Source organism: Gossypium raimondii, chromosome 3 (assembly GCF_025698545.1).
Source record: "Gossypium raimondii isolate GPD5lz chromosome 3, ASM2569854v1, whole genome shotgun sequence".
NCBI lineage: Eukaryota > Viridiplantae > Streptophyta > Magnoliopsida > Malvales > Malvaceae > Gossypium > Gossypium raimondii.
This window is the reverse complement of record NC_068567.1, coordinates 48,723-67,011: the sequence shown is the minus strand read 5'-3', so window position 1 is coordinate 67,011 and position 18,289 is coordinate 48,723. Positions and strand designations below refer to the sequence as shown.

The following is an 18,289-nucleotide window of genomic DNA, read 5'->3' as shown; positions in this document are numbered from 1 at the left end:
ATTGCTATAGGTAACACATATTTTTAATATAAAAATTTTTTAAAAATTTTTACTATGCAAAAAACCACATTTTCTGAACCAATTTTTCAGACAAATTTAACACTATATTCGTTAAAAAGAAGAGGCTGGAAGTAGATTGCTTAACCGAGTGCCGGAAAACGTTCATCAAACAAGCTAGAACTTAGCCCGCAACACCGATTGCGATGAACTTTTCGTTTCGGCAACCCAGCCCCAGGCACATCAATTTTTTTCTAATCTATTACTTCATTATTCCATCTGTCCTCTCATCTTGCCTTGTGCTTCCGTGTATGCCCGTTTCTCTTCAGTTTTTTTTCTTTTTTCTTTTTGCTGTCCGTAACAATTTATTTCTGTCCACGAAATAAATTCAATAGACAGACAATGTTAGATAAAAATCCTCTATAGCAAGCAGTTGAGCTTGGCAAATTCAATGACAGCCAATTAGATGTATCAATTATGAGCAACAAAACATAAGGTGGTTGGAGATTAACGAAATAAATAACCTGTCCTTTTTACAGTCATCACAAGTCAAAGTTGAAGTCCAAGTCTGATTCCATCTATGAATTTTAATGAGTTAAGGCTGAGCCCACTCAAACAAACAACAGTTGATGGATCGGATGCCAATTGCCCAACTATCGAGTATCCAATGATGGACAATACATTACGCAACAGATTTTCTTTTTCGTTTGCGTGCGTCTCGTTGTCAGTCAAACAGATCAACAATGTACAAAGGGTAAGGTTGGGCACAACAGCGACAACATAAAGTTAACACGCAAAAGTCGCATCCGATTCATATAGCATAGAATAAAAATACAAGACATGATCAAAGACGAAAACCAAGCCAGGGTACCAATTATCATCATCATTCTTCCACTTCATTTCTTTCACTGCCCTTCTCCGACTCCTCCAAAACCGGAGGTATACAGTCCACTTTGTATCGAAGGGCCTGTCCAACCAACCAGATTTAGATCAATACTAACTTTTACATGCTTAGTAAGAGTAGTCGCATTTCCTTTGGATTATTGAATAAGGATACCAACCTGTTAATAATCTCTCTTATAATCCATCAAAAATACCATTTCTAGGTCATACTAAGCCATAATATAATAAACACAATTCCAATTATAAAACAGATCTACACAAACAACTATAGAGAGAGTGTGTTACACATCAGCTTTCATAGGTTTTACTCCCATAAAGAGTTTCTAGTTTTCAAAAGCTTTCAAAGAGTGGGTTATGCATCAAATCAAGCAGCAGAAATGTAACACTGAGGAGAAACTCCAGTCCTCAAATACCACTACTTACCTTCTTGAAAAAGGCTGAATATGAATTATCCCAGATGAGTTTGTAGTTTCCAGCCATGCATGTGCTGAAGTTTCCCTACACACATATACATATACACATAAAGGAAGAATTATAAGTGTCATGACAGGTAAACTTAACACTTTGTAGCCAGGGCAGTAACCCAATAACTTACTTGATCTGACTCATAGCGCCGGTAAGGTAATATTAGCTGAAGAATAATCAGTGATGCCCCCAGCAAGATACAGGGAGAAGAAAAATAATTAAGAAACAGGTTAGCACAGAGATTTGAAAGATACAAATAAGATAAAGAGGGGGAAACCCAAAAAGGAAAAAAAAAAAAAAAGAAGCTACAATTTACTGGAAAAAGGAAAGCTACAATTGCAACTCAAGAAAATAAACCAGAGAGTCATCGATCAACAAAGGAACAATATTTCTCCAACTTACTGTTTTTTCCCCACCATTATTTGTGTACTCCACACTAAATCCAATATCCTGCCACAAGTAATGTAAAGTTCAACAGAGTAAAAAGTAATCCACCACATTTATATTCTATATAATAGCATAATGAAACTTGAATGCATTGAAGGGGAGTGGCATGCAGTAAGAAGGGAGGGTATGATGAGAGATTTTTTTAAAATTTCTTATGGATAATTTCAAGTTTTTATTAGTTTTGAGTAGTTGAGATACTTCTTACACTAGAAATTTCTTTTTGGAGAAATTTCCTACCATGTGTGAAAGAGTAAAAACCTTACCACATATTTAATGAGTTTTGGATAAAAAATTGTTCATCTTTTCTTACTTTCTTCATAAATAAATATATATATTAACATTAAAAGAACTACAATTTAAAATAAAGGAAGAAAAATATTTTCATACATATACAATTATTTTATTTTTGTAACCAAAAGACGTTAACATATGTACTTTACATTTTGCTCAGCCACTACTTGACATGTGACATTCTTTTTCTGACCTTGTATATATTAATTTAAGGCATTATTTACCTTCCACAGTATATTTTATTATATATTTTAAAATCTAGGAAAAATCGAGAGATAAAAAATTTAAAACAAATATAGAGGAGAGAGAATAGCAAAATGAGTGCTAAAATAAATAATTAAAAACTTATTTTGGAAAAAATAAATTATATATAAGTTTATAACACAAGTAAAACTTTTACAATAGTAATAAAATCTAGGAGCATTTAAATAATTATAATTATATTTTGGAAAAAAATTATATATATAACTTTATAACACAAGCAAAACTTTTACAATGGTAATAAGAGCTAGGAGCGAGCATTTAAATAATTATAATTATATATTCAATTTCTAGTTTTAGTTTGAGTTATTTTTTGAAACTTCTAAGAAATCCTTTGAGTAGGGTTCCGATCTGCAACTTATTATTAGCTATTTAATATTATGTCTAGAATATTAATATCTTATTGTTTAAAATTTTTATTAAATTGATATTAACATGTTTTAATGCAAAAAATTAAAACCATTTTCAAATTTTTTTAAATAAACATTTAATAAAAAACTTAAACTTGCAACAACATGGGAGCTATTTTCTATTATTAGTTAACAACAAATGCATAAGGTCTTTAAAGATATTCAACCACCACACTACTTTATTTATCATGATATCACAAAATCATATTGAAAATCACTAGTAAGCTAGCTAAATGCTTCATTAAAGGTTCAAGAGAAAATAATGGCAATACCATGTTCATCTTGCCCTGCACCAATGAGAAATCCCAGGCAATATATGAGTTTATTGACTCCACTGTCAATGAAACCTAGAAGACAATGCATAGAAAAGCATAAAAACAAAAAAGGAGAGAATTAAGTAACTTTTCAAAATTCTTTGCCTAATTTTTTTTTTTTTTTTTTTAAAAAAGCAAAAGAATATCAGCTCATATACCAAAAATCCATTCCTGAAGTTTGATTTGATTTCAAACAAGTCACAAGCAGTTAAAATACTTAGAGACATTGTGTTTCACTACCCTCAATGACAGATTGATTGGATCATTATAAATTCAAGTGGCCGGTCAACTGTGGTGCAGGAGCTTTATTTAATAATATTTTATTATTTCAGCTTTAGTTATTAAATATTAGATATATTATGGACGGATAAGATTATTAGTTATTTTTAGGGTTTTAAATCTAAGGGTAGGAATAAAGTTTTATTTGCAAGAAAACCTAGCAACTTTATGTGCAAGAAAGCTTAGTACAAATAAGTTGTAGACTTTACAACAAGCATTGTTCTTATTATTTCTTTGAACTAATATCCATGAAGCACCAACATGATTCTTCACCTCTCGTATCCGTGTCGTATGGGTGTCCAACATGACATGCTAGAATACGTCAAAAGAAAAAAAGTTGGACACAATCAAGACACCAATGTCCCAAAATGGACACGGACGGACACGGACAACTAGCGGCCGACGAGGAGATTGAGCAACACTTCCAGCGGCTGAAAGAAAGGAGAAAGTGTCGGGGGTTATTTTTTGGTTTATTAAACTCACCATTTTTTTTCAATTTTTTTATCAAGTTGTTTTTAGCTTATAGGTTTTGGTTTTTTTAGGGGGTGGGCTTCGGTTACTTATTATAATATATTTGGGTTATATGGCCCAAACTATACTTCAAGTTTTAGAAACTACAACAAATAACATTTAATTTATAGAAATTTTAACTTAAAATATCTTAATTAATTAACATTAAATTAGATTAACATATGCTACTATTATTTTAATAAGATGGTGATAAATAAATGAAGTATTTTCACATAAAATTCATAACTGTATCCTCCCTTTTTAAAATTATCACGTCACTATGTCCGTATCATGTCGTGCCCATATAGCGTGTCCTTGTTCGTGCTCCATACACTAAAATAAACTACAGGTTTTTTCATACCCCAAGTTTTCTGAAGTTCCAACTTCTTTGTACTCTTTTTTTCAGTCCTAATTCTACTAATTTATTGTTGTCTTTCTCTACACCACCAGGTCTTGGTATCAAAGCTTAATTAGATCCTAGGGTTTAAAGTAGAATTTGCTTTAAGCCATGATTGGACATGCTAAAGGTCAAAAAATAGGAAATCAGGGTCAAGGGATAGATTTGGCTGCAATACGATGTGCAATTGAAGAATTATCACCTGCAATGTATGGTAGGCCGTGACCAGAACCAGCGGAAGCCCAAATGGAGATTCCAGAAGGTATTCTTGCAGATGAATCTGATTTTGGCAATGAAGAAAACCCACTCTATCATGCCGGCCCCGCAAATTGCAAGTACAAGGTGGATTGGAGTAGTAGTTGGAGCACGCCCTTGAATTAAACGGGGAGGAATTAAGATCGAAGTTACTGATTTTCATGGTAAGACGAATATGGAAGATTATTTGGATTGAGAAGCTTGTTTGGAGAATTACTTCAGATGGAAAACTATGGTGGAGGCTGGGAAGGTGTGGTTTGTGAAACTAAAATTGAAAGGCATTGTGCTTTAATGGTGGAGAGTTGAAAAGCAATGTGCACGCCAAGGTAAGCCTAAAATCAGCACGTGGGAACACATGAAAGCAAAATTGCACAAGCAACTCCAACCAGTTGATTATGCAACGGAGTTCTATGAGAAGCTCCAATCAGTTAAGGCAAAAGGGATTGTCCTGGGGGCGGGGTATACTTTTGAATTTAAAATCTTTCTATTTGGGTCGTGTTGAATGAGAGTAATGAGCAGGTTATATCTCATCATCTAGCAGGATTAAACCAATCTATCAAGGATGAGATGGGAGTGCTTCAACTATTCAACCTTGAAAATGCATGACAACATGCTTTAATGGCTGAAAGCATGTTTGGAGATATGATGCAAGAAAACCAATGTCTAGAAGAAGGATAGCTGGAGTAGCAAAAAAGGGGATTGGAGTTGTTCAAGGTGTTAAAAGTGAACAAACCACCTTCAAAAAAGGCCACAATTCTCATTATTGTCCTGAACGAAGGATGAAGTTAACTGAGATGGAAGAGCAAGAGGGTGTTCTATAATACCCTATTTATAATGAGTATACTAAAGAGAATGAAGAAATTGATGTATATTTTAGGGTAAGCCTTTGATTGTTCATAGAGTGTTGACAACAACAACATAAGGTGAAGAAAAAGATTGGAGGCGACACAACATTTTTCAAACTAAAGTGTATTGCGATGAAAAGGTTTGTGATTTGGTTATTGATGGAGATAGCATAGAGAATGTTATTCTGAAAGAGATAGTAGATAAGTTGCCTATAGAAAAGCATCCTTCTTGTCCTTGCTAATGGTATCAAACCAGATTTGGAGAGAGTTTGTACCATTAGAGAATGGCCTACGCCGCATCATTTTAAAGAAGTTCGAAGCTAACATGGGTTGGCTTCATTTTAAAGGAGGTTTATCAAGAATTTCAACATTGTTTCGAGTCCTATTACTGAATGTTTGAAGAGGACAGGTTCAATTTTGGTGAAACCCAAAAGGCCTTTGAAGTGGTTAAAGTTTTGATGACAAAAGCACATGTTCTTGCACTTCTATTGAGAAGTTATTTGTCATCAAATATAATACATCTCAGGTAGGAATTGGGGTTATTCTTAGCCATGCAGCCATTGAATTTTTTAGGGAGAAGCTATCAAATGCTTAACATATTTGACTTGTAATCTAGAGTTCTATGCTTAGGTAAGGGTTGTTCAACATTGGGAGCATTACTTGTCTTATCGAGAATTTGTGGTTTAATCAAATTATCAAGCGTTGCAATTTTTGAGTTCAAAAGAAAGGCTCAAGGATTGTCATACTAAGTGGAGTTCCTATCTTAATGTGTCCTGAGTGATATACAGGACCGGTGAGACTAATGTTGTGGCAAATGCGCTTACTAGACAATCTTCACTACTAATGGCAGTGAGTACTAAAGTGATGGGTTCCGAAGAATTTGGGAGTCAATACAAAACTGACCCGTATTTGGACTTATAATACTTGAGTTGGAAGGTCAACTAAGCATGAACAATTGTCCTATTGATTACATGATGGGAATGTGTTTAGAGCAATCATTTGTGCATTCTGGAAGGTTCCTTACATGAACAACTTATGAGGGAACTTCATAGAAGTTGCTTGGAAGGCACCTTAGAAGAGGTAAGACCAGGAAATTATTGATGGATCAATATGTTGTGCCAAGAATGTATAAGGATGTGGACAGGTTGGTGAAAAAAAGATGTCTTCTTTGTCAATTTAGCAAGGGTACTTCACAAAATACAGGGTTGTACATGCCGCTACCTATGCCAAAAGTATCATGGACTCATTTGAGCCTAGATTTTGTGGAAAACCAAAGACAACAAAGGGTTTTGATTCAATCTTTGTTGTGGTGGATCTCTATTCAAAGATGGCAAATTTCATTCCTTGTTCTAAACCTTCTGATGCTACTCATATTGCTGAGTTGTTTTTCAAGGACATGGTAAGACTACTTGGCGTTCCTACATCTATGATTTCTGATAGGGATTAAATTTGTAAGACATTTTTGGAGGACTTTGTGGGAGAAAATGGGAACCCGATTGAAATTTCCTAGCACTTTTCATCCACAAATAGATGGGCAAATAGAGGCTGTTAACCAAAGTTTAGGAATTATGCTTAGGTGTCTTGCTTGGAATCATGTGAAGAGTTAGGATTTGGTTATTCCTCAAGATGAGTTTACATACAACTCTATGAATAGAACAATTAAAATACACCTTTTGAAGCTATTTATGGACTTAGACCTCAAACGATTGAAATTTTATGGCACTTTTCATCCAGAAATAGATGGGAAAATAGAGGTTGTTAAGTTCAGGAAATATGCTCAGGTGCCTGGTTTGGAATCATGTGAAGAGTTAGGATTTGGTTAGTCCTCAAGATGAGTTTACATTCAACTCTGTAAATAGAACAATTAAGAAGACACCTTTTGAAGCTACTTATGGACTCAAACCTCAACCAATTGAAATTTTCTAGCACTTTTCATCCACAAATAGATGGGCAAATAGAGGCTGTTAACCAAAGTTTAGGAAATATGCTTAGGTGTCCTGTTTGGAATCATATGAAGAGTTAGGATTTGGTTATCCCTCAAGATGAGTTTACATACAACCCTTTGAATAGAACAATTAAGAAGATACCTTTTGAAGCTACTTATGGACTCAAACCTCAACATGTGCTTTAGTTCCTTTGTCTCTTGGAACTAGGGTTGGTGATGACAGAGAAGCTTTTGCTGATATATATGGCAAGCTCATCAAGAGATGATGGCTGCCATGAAAGCAAGCAAAAGTGTTATGCTAATTATATAAAGAAACTTGAGGTTTTTTATACCCTAAGTTTTCTAGAATTCCAACTTCTACTCGTTTTTCAATCCTAATTCTGCTAATTTATTGTTGTTTTCATCCTAAACGACATTAAACTGAGAATTTGTAACGAGTATGTCACAACCTCAGGGAATATGCTGTTATCATTATTTTCTACTATCACCAGTATCTCAAGGCAGGCCCAATGACCCCCAACACCAAGCAATAGTGGTCATAGAAACGTTAACACTTAACAGTTATGAAGTCTATAGTTATTGCACATGCAATTTGATTTGTAAAAGTTACAAACCATGGTCAAAATACAATAAACACTAGTTGGTTTGATTTAATCTATAAAGATTAAACTAGAAGATGCAAGGAAGCATGTTTTAATGGCTGAAAGGCAATTGGCATGCTATGGTGTAAAGATATACGTAGGTAAGAAATTATTTTGCAGGATAAGAGACTTCAAGGCCTTCATAATGATCAAACCACTCAGATGTTATAGGGGAGGGCAACATCTAACAAGGCAAATTGGTAGAGTGACGAAAGGAAGAACGGAGCAACTTATGGAGTACAAAACAGTTCTAGATTGGTACATGTAAAGCTAGAAAAAGGTCGTTGATGTCATTTTTTAGCGTTGGTGATAGAGCACATACCTCCTACAGTCCACAAAGAGGGGTAATCTTGTAAATGTAGAAAGGATTAAAAAGGAATTAGACTAGCTTAAGATGATTATGAAAACAATGCGGACATTGATGTTTATCCAATTGAAGGAGACTCATTAGCGATTTAAAGAATTCAAAGAAACAAAAAGCAGTTGTAGAACAAGTATAAGATGGGAGCCAACATAGCATTTTTAAAACTTGAGTTGTTCAAGAAAAAGTGCATGATGTGATTACTAACAGCGTCGAGTATGGAAAAGGATATTTCAAAGTGTTGAAGAAGTCAGACCTGCTAATAGACAAGCACCCTTATGCATACAGATTTGAGTAGCTTAAAAAGGAAAGTGAGTTTAGTTGACAATCTAACTTAGTCTCCTTTTGCAGGATGTGATATCAACACAAATGACACACAAACAGACTTACGGTACTAGCAACCAAGCATAGATAGATTAGGTCAGGTAATCAGATGTAGAGATGGAACTGCTTTAAGAACAAACCTCATAACTTTTCCCAGCAGGAACAGTTATCTCCTTATATTCGTCATTTTTCCTGAAAAATAGAAAACCAAAAGAAAAAACTATTTAAACTGGAAAAACCACCACCAAGTTGAGGCAGAAACGTGGATGCTTACCCCATTTCTAACATACTGGCATCCTCTGCTGAAATAAAGAATGGCGAATTTGCAAAGACCTCACTGACAGATGCATATGTAAATAAATAAGCAGGTAGTTCAATACAGTTGAATAATAATGCAAACAGCTTATACTTTTGTAGTGATGGAGACCGCTTTCATAGTTAAACCATCAATGGGATACCTAAAATTGCTTAAGCAATCATTTCATTTTTGTGGTCAGTTCGTGTAATTACTATTGACACAAAGTAGGTGTTTAGGACCAAATCTGATAAATTTTTGTTTTGATAAGGTAGATATACATACCGAATGCAGTCCAAGAATTTTTTTCAGACATACCCAAGCAAAGTTGTGCAAGTAACAAGATTGTAAGGCGAAAAAATATTAACATTGTCATTATTGTTGATATAAAAACAGCATCATCAACAAGAACAATGTCATGTACAACCCATATAAATCAAGAAAGAAACATACCTTATAAAGTTTATGAACCTCTGAAGCTCGGTGGTGTAAACATCAACCGCTTCTTCCAAGACTGAAATCTGAAGCCTATTTCTGAAAAATGATATGGTAGAAAATCAGCCAGAAAAAATTATACTACTACCAGCTAGATGCTATAAACATAGTTCTTGCTGTACGACAACAACAACGACAACAACAATAGTAATTAAATATACATAGGCAGAAGGATATCTCACAGTTTAAAAGCTTCAAATCTCTGCCATGCTAATGAAAGAAAGAGATGGATAAAAAGCACCATCCTTGTAAGGCTATACAAAGGGGGTCCATAGCGTTGCCGCTGCTCTTCCATGGGCCTATTTAGAAGAATATGCTATATTTCAATAAAGCTATCCAGCAACTGCTAAACAGTCACCTCTAAAACTTCTAATTATTCTAATAGGCAGACACGTAACTATTAATGTATCAATATGGAAGGACTGATTAAAATGAAAAGCACTTACCCATCATCATCATTTATTTGCCGAATAAAATCCAACAAAACCTTCACAGAGGTTTAGAGGGCGGAAGAAGATGTTAGAACACTAGACAGAAGTATTATGCTTAAAAAAAAAATTTTCCTCATCAATCAAAATTTTCATATGCAACTGTGCAAGTTCGCATAGAGTGTGCAACTCACTATCTATACTTAAGGACAAAATATTAATAAACCAAGCAAAGCAACAAACAGGAGAACAGTGTAATTAGTATGTTTACCTACTTAAGCAATCCTGCACATTAAGCACTAACAACATGACTAAGAACAGATGAGTGAGCTAGAAGATATTCAGATGAAGGTTTGCATCGAAGAGCTTTTAATACATTTGAAATAAAGGACAGAAGGAAACAGTTCATGATTCGTCAAACAATTAAAGCAATATAATATCATCAGCAGGAAACAGGATAAACTGCATGGTTGAAAGCTCAGAGACTAAAATAGGACAACTAACAGCATGTCTTGTTCAAAGAATGGAATAAGATAAAAATGAGAAATATTTTACAAGGAAATACACTAAAGGAGAAAGCCATTTTTCCATTTGGTTCAAAGAACGGGAATAGAGTAGTAAAGTAGTAATACTATTATTATCATGTCTGTTTGAAAGGAATAAGATCAAGGAATATAAAAATAATTGAAGCTGTCAATTAAAATAATGCCTACTTTAACTATATTGTTGAAAAAATGACCATATGAGGAATCCAATGTGCTAATCAGAATTAACAGCAGCAGTGAAATCTAAGAGTTTGCATCTGATTCCTGGGCATACATACCCACAGCCAGATCTAGTAGCTTTTTTTTTTTTTTTTTTGGGGGGAGAGGGGGAGCAGAGTTGGACATCGAAATCACCAATGAAGCCTTTAAAATTCAAGTAACATAATGTAAAAGAAAAGGTCGGGAAAAATTATACAAATAACGGTGTTACTATTATCTTGCTGCTTCTGCAGAATAGCCATTTATGAACCAAACAAAGAATTACTCTTCAACTTATCAGATCGCAACAGCTAAATATAACAAGACAGTGTAGACAAACCTGCGGAACTCCAACCAAGTACTTTACAAGGGTTTTATAGACACCTGTTGCAGAACCAAGTTGCACTAGCTGTCTCCTTCTGATATGGTATTTCATAAATAAATCAGACTCTTCATTCATTACACATTAAAACTAGCAAACGGAAAACAAAGGAGGCTCACCGATCCATTTGTTGCTTCCATAGCAAAGAATATCGATCACGTATGCTTCCACCAGAACTAATTAGAGCATCTACCTCTGCTTGCTTATTCCTTTCTGATCTCTCCTTTTGTTGTCTGATTAGTGTTCCTCGAAAATCTTGAGGCATGTAGGTCATAACTGCAACCCAGAGATATTGCATCAGTTGATCATATAATATCTACTCAAACATATATGTCATATCTGTAGGTCAACAAGACAAATACTTGTTTGTAGCACACACTGATTAATAAAATTTTTGCCCCTTGCAAAACATAGACAATACCTACAGATGTGAAGATTTAAACTTTAAAGCTATTGGATGCAAAATACATAATTATATAAAGAAGCAAGTCAAGGTTATCAACCCCTTGACAAAGTAAAATCATGATTACATAATGCAGGTCATTACCCTTCCCCCCTCCCCCCACAACACACACACACCAAAAAAAAAAGCATTAAACCACATATTTGGAGCTTTGGTGACGGCACCCTCCAAAGCTGTTCTTTTGCATTCCTCCAACAAGAGCCAATATATATATATATATATATATATATATAAAAACAAAATCGAGAAAAAGATTAACTCTATCATTATTTTCCTGTTTAGGAACAAAATTTCAGATTGGTTTGAATCTTCTGAGAACTAAACTAAATCATGCACACTCCGGAAGCCAACCTTCCAACCTACTGCAAAAATAAAAATGGAGGAACAAGCATTTAGAAGGCTCTCCTTGTCTCTGCCAAGAAAAACAGATCTTGGAAAGGTCCTTCATAGGCACCATCACACAAAGAGAAATGCCAAAAGAAACAACTTCCACTCCCCAAATCAGGGAAAAATAACATGAGTAATCAATTAATAGCAATCTCCCCAATCCACTCCCAAAAAGCACAACACTTCTAGGTAATTCACTGAGAATCAGCAAGTTCAGATATATTAGTCTGACAGAATTTTTTATTTCACCTGACCAATATTAAACCTGAAAAGAACACTGATGTGAATAATAAAATAGCATCACTCCTTGTGATGCCCAGATGTAAAAATGAGAAAAATAATTGAAGTAGCAGTGAGTAAAATATTTAGGCACTTATTTTTAGGTTAAATGAACCTATGAAACATATATACTACAGAAGCCCATCATCTACCACCCCAGACATGACCTGGACGCAAGAGTGAAAGGACTCAGCTGAAGTCGTTGTTCACGGAAAGGAAGACAAAAGAAAACAAGAGAGAAGTGCTAGGAATTGCTTGACTTCTGGTGCTTAGGTCAGGGATGAAAACTTGAATGATGTTTCAAGGAAGTAGCAAAACCACTGCATTTGTGAAGATAGAGAAATAAGTTTCTTTTCCTGTGGAAATAAACTATAAAATTGGGCAAGGTCAAGTAAACTTTTAATTGAAAGATTCATAAGTTTATTCTAGTACAGTTTCTATGCCTATAAAGACACTGGACCAGATTCATTAATTTGTAATGAAAATAGTTTTTTGAATGAATTTATATGATTTGAGAGACCTTTAACTGTATTTCAGTTTAATTTTAATTCAAAATTAATGAAATTATAAATAATCATTATATAAGACACTTTATTTTCACATCCACTATCCGCCACGTCCACATACTAAACTTTCAATCTGTAACTCTGTTCATACTATGGTACCAATACCCATTGTCCCTAACCCTGCTTCCAATTGTCAAAATAAAAGCAAAAAGAAGGAACAGAACTAAAGAATAGAGGAAATATATGATAAAAAAGATTAGAAGAAAAGGAAACAACTTTCTCATCCTGTAGGACCTTATTAAGCTTTCCACTTCTTTGTCCTCTCTTAGCTATCCTCTTCATGATCTAGAATCTTAAAAACAACTCAAATATTCAATTGAGCTCACACAACACAAAACAAAATTTTCTTCATATTACAAACAGTTCAAATATTCATGGTGCCAGTACATCTGCTAGAGATATCATTTACCCTAACATGGGACTAATCTTCTATGGAAAAAGAAAAAATCTGAACTTTCATGACCACATCATACCTACAACCAATCACTAAAATAAAACATTCCCCTTAGCAACTCTTTAAACCAATTATAGCCATTGGTATATCAAACCACTCGTCCATCAAGCAATTGCAGCAGCATCCAGCTAACGTCATGATCATCTATGCATAAGGTACTACAACTTTAAGAACACTTTGAATATATGAAGAGCAATAATATCAGCACTCTGCAGCAACTCATTTCTCAACAGGTTAATAGCTACAAGTCTTCCCAATTTACCAGCAGAGAATAATAGTGTTATCCAAATAATTTAGTCCAAATAAAAACACCTAGAAAATTCCTCAACTTAGTAAATAAATATGAAAGAGTAACATTTTGAATAGCTCTTCACCATTTTAACTACTTTACTTTTGGTATCTAACATAATTACAAGAAAGTTACAGAATTAGAAATTAGCATGGCTACTCAGTTATCAGAAAAAGCTTTGGAACAAAATTTCCTTTGAAATATAATGACTCGGATACAATGCTTACACCCACATAAACAAACCCTACATTTTTACATTCACAATTATAGACATGCAAACAGAGTGCAAACCTAAGGATTTTAGGTTCATGCAAGTATCTATAAATTCACAAACAAGCAGAGTAGACCTGTGTTGAATACACGTTCTGAGTTTTTGGATTGGAAAGACTCCAATATCCTCAGAGTTGCCTGAAATTTATCCTTGAGCTGCCCAAGAGTAGTAGCAAATTCTGCAACCTCAGCCGTTGATGACTGCTGAAGCTGATGAAGCAGGAGTGTGATTATAAATTTCGAGGAACTTAGAAACGAAAAAATATATATAAAATAAAAAGTATATGCATATCCAAAACCAAAGGGGGAAGTAGATAGGAAAACTTTATGTTTCTTACCACAGATGGCCAGTGAGGTCTTTCAAGTAAAAACAGAATTTCTTCAATATGTTCTCTATTTTTCCACATGTTCTCATCCATTTTATGCGGAGGCTCACTATCTGCTTCTTGTATTAATAAGCTTTCACCTAGAGCATCAAAGGAGAGAGAAAATGGCAAAAACATAATTGCTCCATTGGAATTGAATCGATGTCATCTTATCATAATTTTCCCATAGGAAGAAAACCAGACCCTGTGATTTCATTTATGGTATAGATAAGCAATTAGGTTATGGTTTTGCTTTTGCCTTTGCTTTCGAACATATTTCAGAAAGAAGCAAGCACGCTAGGAAATAACACAAAGGCAAGCAGGTAGAAGAGGAAGCAAATATTTTTAACAAGCATTCTTCGTTTCAGAGACAAATATTTAATTATTAGTTAAATAAATCCCCGAATAAATTGCGGGTCATTGATTCTGTTTGTAACCCCAAATAGAAACAAGTCCTACGACTTTTACTTGCTTTCATTATTTTTCTTCTAAATTTCTAATCCTAAGACTAAGGCAAAAATACAGGGATGATAATAGCAATAGCTAATAACTCTAACATAAACTAAACATTAAAAACCTTGAGTTGGAGGAAAGCCTTGGATCAAATCCTGGATGAAAGACCGAATCTGAGAGGAAAGACGAGACACGTCGTCTGGGAGTGGATCGAATGGGTACTTTTCGTAATAAGAAGCGAGAAACGCCCTTGTTATGGGCACCAGACCCCCCGTTGAAGCCATTTTTTTCTAAATTACTAGTATTTCTGAAAACTGCAAATTGTACTGGCTAGGAATATAGGATCAAAGAAGGCTTAAGAAAACTGTATTTTTGCTGGATCTAAACGGATACCATCTTCTTCGACAGAGATTAACAGGCAAGCAAATTTCCAAGCTGCCTATCATAGGTTGGGTGGGTCGACTAGACGGGTCCTTTTTCTTATGAGTTTTCTTCATGTAGGATCCGAATATATTATTTTTAATAATTATTATTGATAAAGGAGGAATTAATTGATTACAATAAACAAAATGCTTAAAAGTTAATTAAAATACTTTTACTGAATTAAGATGATCATATATATTTTTTTATAATCAAATGATTTATTTATCAACAAGTAAGCATTTCTAAGAAAAAATTATTCTGATTTTTTCAATGAGAGCTTTGTTATAATTAGGTGATTTTATTTATTCAAAACAAACAGTTAAATTTACTATTTGATCAAATTATTCTATTAAATAATTAAATTTTAAATTTAATAAAATCAAATAGGTTTTGTCACAACTTTGTGATGAACTTTAGAATTAAATGGGAAAATAAGAGAGATAGAGAAATGGAGACAACTACGAGAGAATGATGTAAATTTTAAATAAGTGGTTTTTTTTAATTAACTAATTTTATATTTTAGGAAATTGTGCTATCAAGTATGGAACAATTAGTATCGTTGTTTCACTTATGGCTTTTGTTTAAAATAGTTTTCGAATAACTATTGTTTGAGAATAGCGATGTTCAAAATAAGATTTTAGTTAGAACAGCTTTTAGTGTAGTTATTATTCAAGAACAACTCTTATTGAGGATAGCTAAAGTTAGGAACAACTTTCGTAACACCTCGAAAATTATTACAGTGAGAAAGTAATATATTATCCTTGATATAGTAAAATAAGGAAATAAAGTGACAAAATTTTGAGTTATGTTAACACTGGGAAGTGTATTATGATATATTAATTCAAGAAGGACTAAATCACAAAAATGAGAAAAGTTTTGTGGTCTAAGAGTAAATACTTAAAATTTAAAGGTTAAAGTGTAAATATAAAAAGTTAAAGGACCAATAGTGCAAATATTTTAAAGGTGGAATGATCTACAAAAAGTATGAGTGATAAGGACCAAATTGAATATGTGGAAAAAGTATGAGGGGTTAAACCAAATTTTACCAAAATAAGTGATGAGTCAATGGAGGAATTTTGAAGAATTATAGGGGGCAAAATAGTCATTTAGCAAAGAAGACAAATTTGAAGAGTAATGATGATGTTGGTGATATTTTAGATTAATTAAATAAATATTAGTTTATTAATATTTTGATTTGATTTTAATTATATTTTATTATTATTTTATTTAGTATATAACGAATGAAATATGAAAAGTTCTCTTCATATTTTCATGCTACTAATGTGAGAAGAACAAATAAAGAAAAAAAATTTCTTTTATTTACAATTTGGTCTTTTACCAAAAATTTACTATTTTTACTTAGAAATCAAAAGAATTAAGTTCCATAGCTACCAAGAGAGAAAAATAATAAGAAGACTATGGGGAGCTAGAATATCAGTTAGATTCAAGAAATAAATTCTAGAGGAGAGAAAATCAAGTTAAAGATTGAAATCAAAATGATAAGGTAAGAACATCAAGATTTCAATATATTTTAAGTTTGATATTAATGAAAAAGCATGAAAATGATGTTTAAGTAGAGTTTTCTTATATAAGGTTCTATGTTCTTGATATGTTAGTGAAGAGAAATAAGAGGAAGTGATGGAAAATATTGTAGAGAAAGGAAAGGGAAGTGTTATAAACTTGGTTATCAACATTTTGCACTAAAACAGTTTTCAACAGCAGCAGTAGTCTGACTTTGAAAATTCACCAAAAATTATAGAAATTGAATTAGAGGTTAATTAAAGTATTAAATTAAATCCTGTTGAGTCTAGTTTTACATAGAATAAACGTTGTAAGCAAAAGAATTTCATATTATGAGATATATGAATTTTTGTGAGACAATGTCAAATTGATTCCGGGTTCCCCTGTTTTAACTTTGGAAAATCATCAAAATTGCAAAAAAAAATAATTAAGGGTTTAAATTTATATGTTAAAATTCTTAATGAGTATGTTTTAAGAGAAACAAACAAAATATCATCCAAACCCTATACTAAGAGATAATTATTTTTAGTAAAGAAAGGTCAAGTCAAAACAACAAAACAAAGATAAATTTAAAGATTTTACTGTACTTAATGGTTAAATTATAAATTATGAAATTTTTATGGTAGAAAGATATTTGAGTCTAGTTTCAAAAACATAAAGCGGATCTTAATTTAGAATTACGTAGCTCACGATATAAATAATTTAGTGACTGACTCAATTTGATAGTTTGATATGAACATATAAGCATGTTATATACTAAAAGCTAAAGATTCTAAAATATATATATACATTAAGGATGTTGAATGGAGAGGAGGAGGAAAACATATATGAATATTCAGCTAGCATGGGTTTACATTAAAATGGTTAATTTGCATGTTTTAGGCTCTATGACTAAATTGTAAAAGTTGTAAAAGCTGGGTAATTGTGTAATTTTAAAAATTTGAAGGGTATAAATTGTGAAATAAATTGGAACTGAAATATATGTTAATGAATGAGTAATTTTATCAAGATTCTATAGATAACCGTGAAAAAGAAAAATAGTAGAATAGTACTTGAACTCCTGCAATCATTACAATTCAATTTAGGTAAGTTTGTATGGTTAAACTTTAATGTTTATTTATTAACTTGATGAATGTTATTATGTATTTATTTATATCTACTGTTGAAAATAAAATTATTGTTAAATTATGAAATTGAATTAAATGTTCAAAACGAGTGGAATCCTGGATTGAGTACAATTGTTCTGTGGCAAAGGATGAATTAACGGTAAATGCAAAGGAAGAATTGACGACAAATTACCCAAGTAAATCGAGGTTCAGCATTTGTTGTAAACTTTCGTGTTTACTTTCCGTTTAGCTTTCACGAGCTTTTGTTAACTCATATGAGTTTCCGTTTAACCCTAATAGGTTTTCAATTAGCTCTTACGAGCTTCCATTCAACCCTTATGGGTTCTGTTTAGCTCCAATGAGCTTTTGTTCAACCTTTGGGCTTTTGAAAATAATGTACTCATATTCGTAAGTCATTCTTCAAATGGTAAGTTATCGAGAGTTGTCTTGGATAATATATGTATGAAGAAACAGTAAAAAATTATATGTATCATGAAATGAGTCTTAATATATATATATATATCAATATCTTGATATGCTGATACATGGAAATTATGTAAGTTGAGATGAGTAATAAATCCAAGTGTGACATGTTGAGATAATAAGGTTATTGATGTTGAAATTATATGAAATATGTCTAAGTACACTAACAAGTGTTGTTGTTTGACACTTAGGCAAGTGCCAAATTTCTGGTTGAATGGTAATATTTTTAGTTACAAGATGTA

General features: G+C 32.9%; 1 protein-coding gene across 1 annotated transcript; it reads right to left on the bottom strand.

Moving 5' to 3' along the window:
• Positions 1-552: 552 nt before the first annotated feature.
• Positions 553-15,009, bottom strand: LOC105796240 (uncharacterized). The gene is made up of 15 exons (XM_012625815.2): positions 14,639-15,009; positions 14,035-14,162; positions 13,774-13,906; positions 11,108-11,264; positions 10,947-11,025; positions 9,882-9,922; positions 9,618-9,734; positions 9,394-9,474; positions 8,920-8,982; positions 8,786-8,837; positions 3,047-3,121; positions 1,768-1,815; positions 1,496-1,531; positions 1,324-1,398; positions 553-964 (listed from the first exon to the last, which is right to left on the bottom strand). The coding sequence occupies exons 1-15, from the start codon at positions 14,796-14,798 to the stop codon at positions 881-883; spliced, it is 1,329 nt and encodes a 442-aa protein (XP_012481269.1). The 5' UTR covers positions 14,799-15,009; the 3' UTR covers positions 553-880.
• Positions 15,010-18,289: the final 3,280 nt, after the last annotated feature.

What these genes read in the sequence shown, in the direction of transcription:
- LOC105796240 (XM_012625815.2), bottom strand. Translation starts at nt 14,798, where the DNA reads ATGGCTTCAACGGGGGGTCTGGTGCCCATAACAAGGGCGTTTCTCGCT. An exon ending in AGGTTCATAAACTTTATAAG is followed by an intron (nt 8,983 to 9,393) that starts GTATGTTTCTTT and finishes TGCATCTGTCAG; the next exon opens with TGAGGTCTTTGCAAATTCGC. An exon ending in ATAATGGTGGGGAAAAAACA is followed by an intron (nt 1,532 to 1,767) that starts GTAAGTTGGAGA and finishes ATTATTCTTCAG; the next exon opens with CTAATATTACCTTACCGGCG.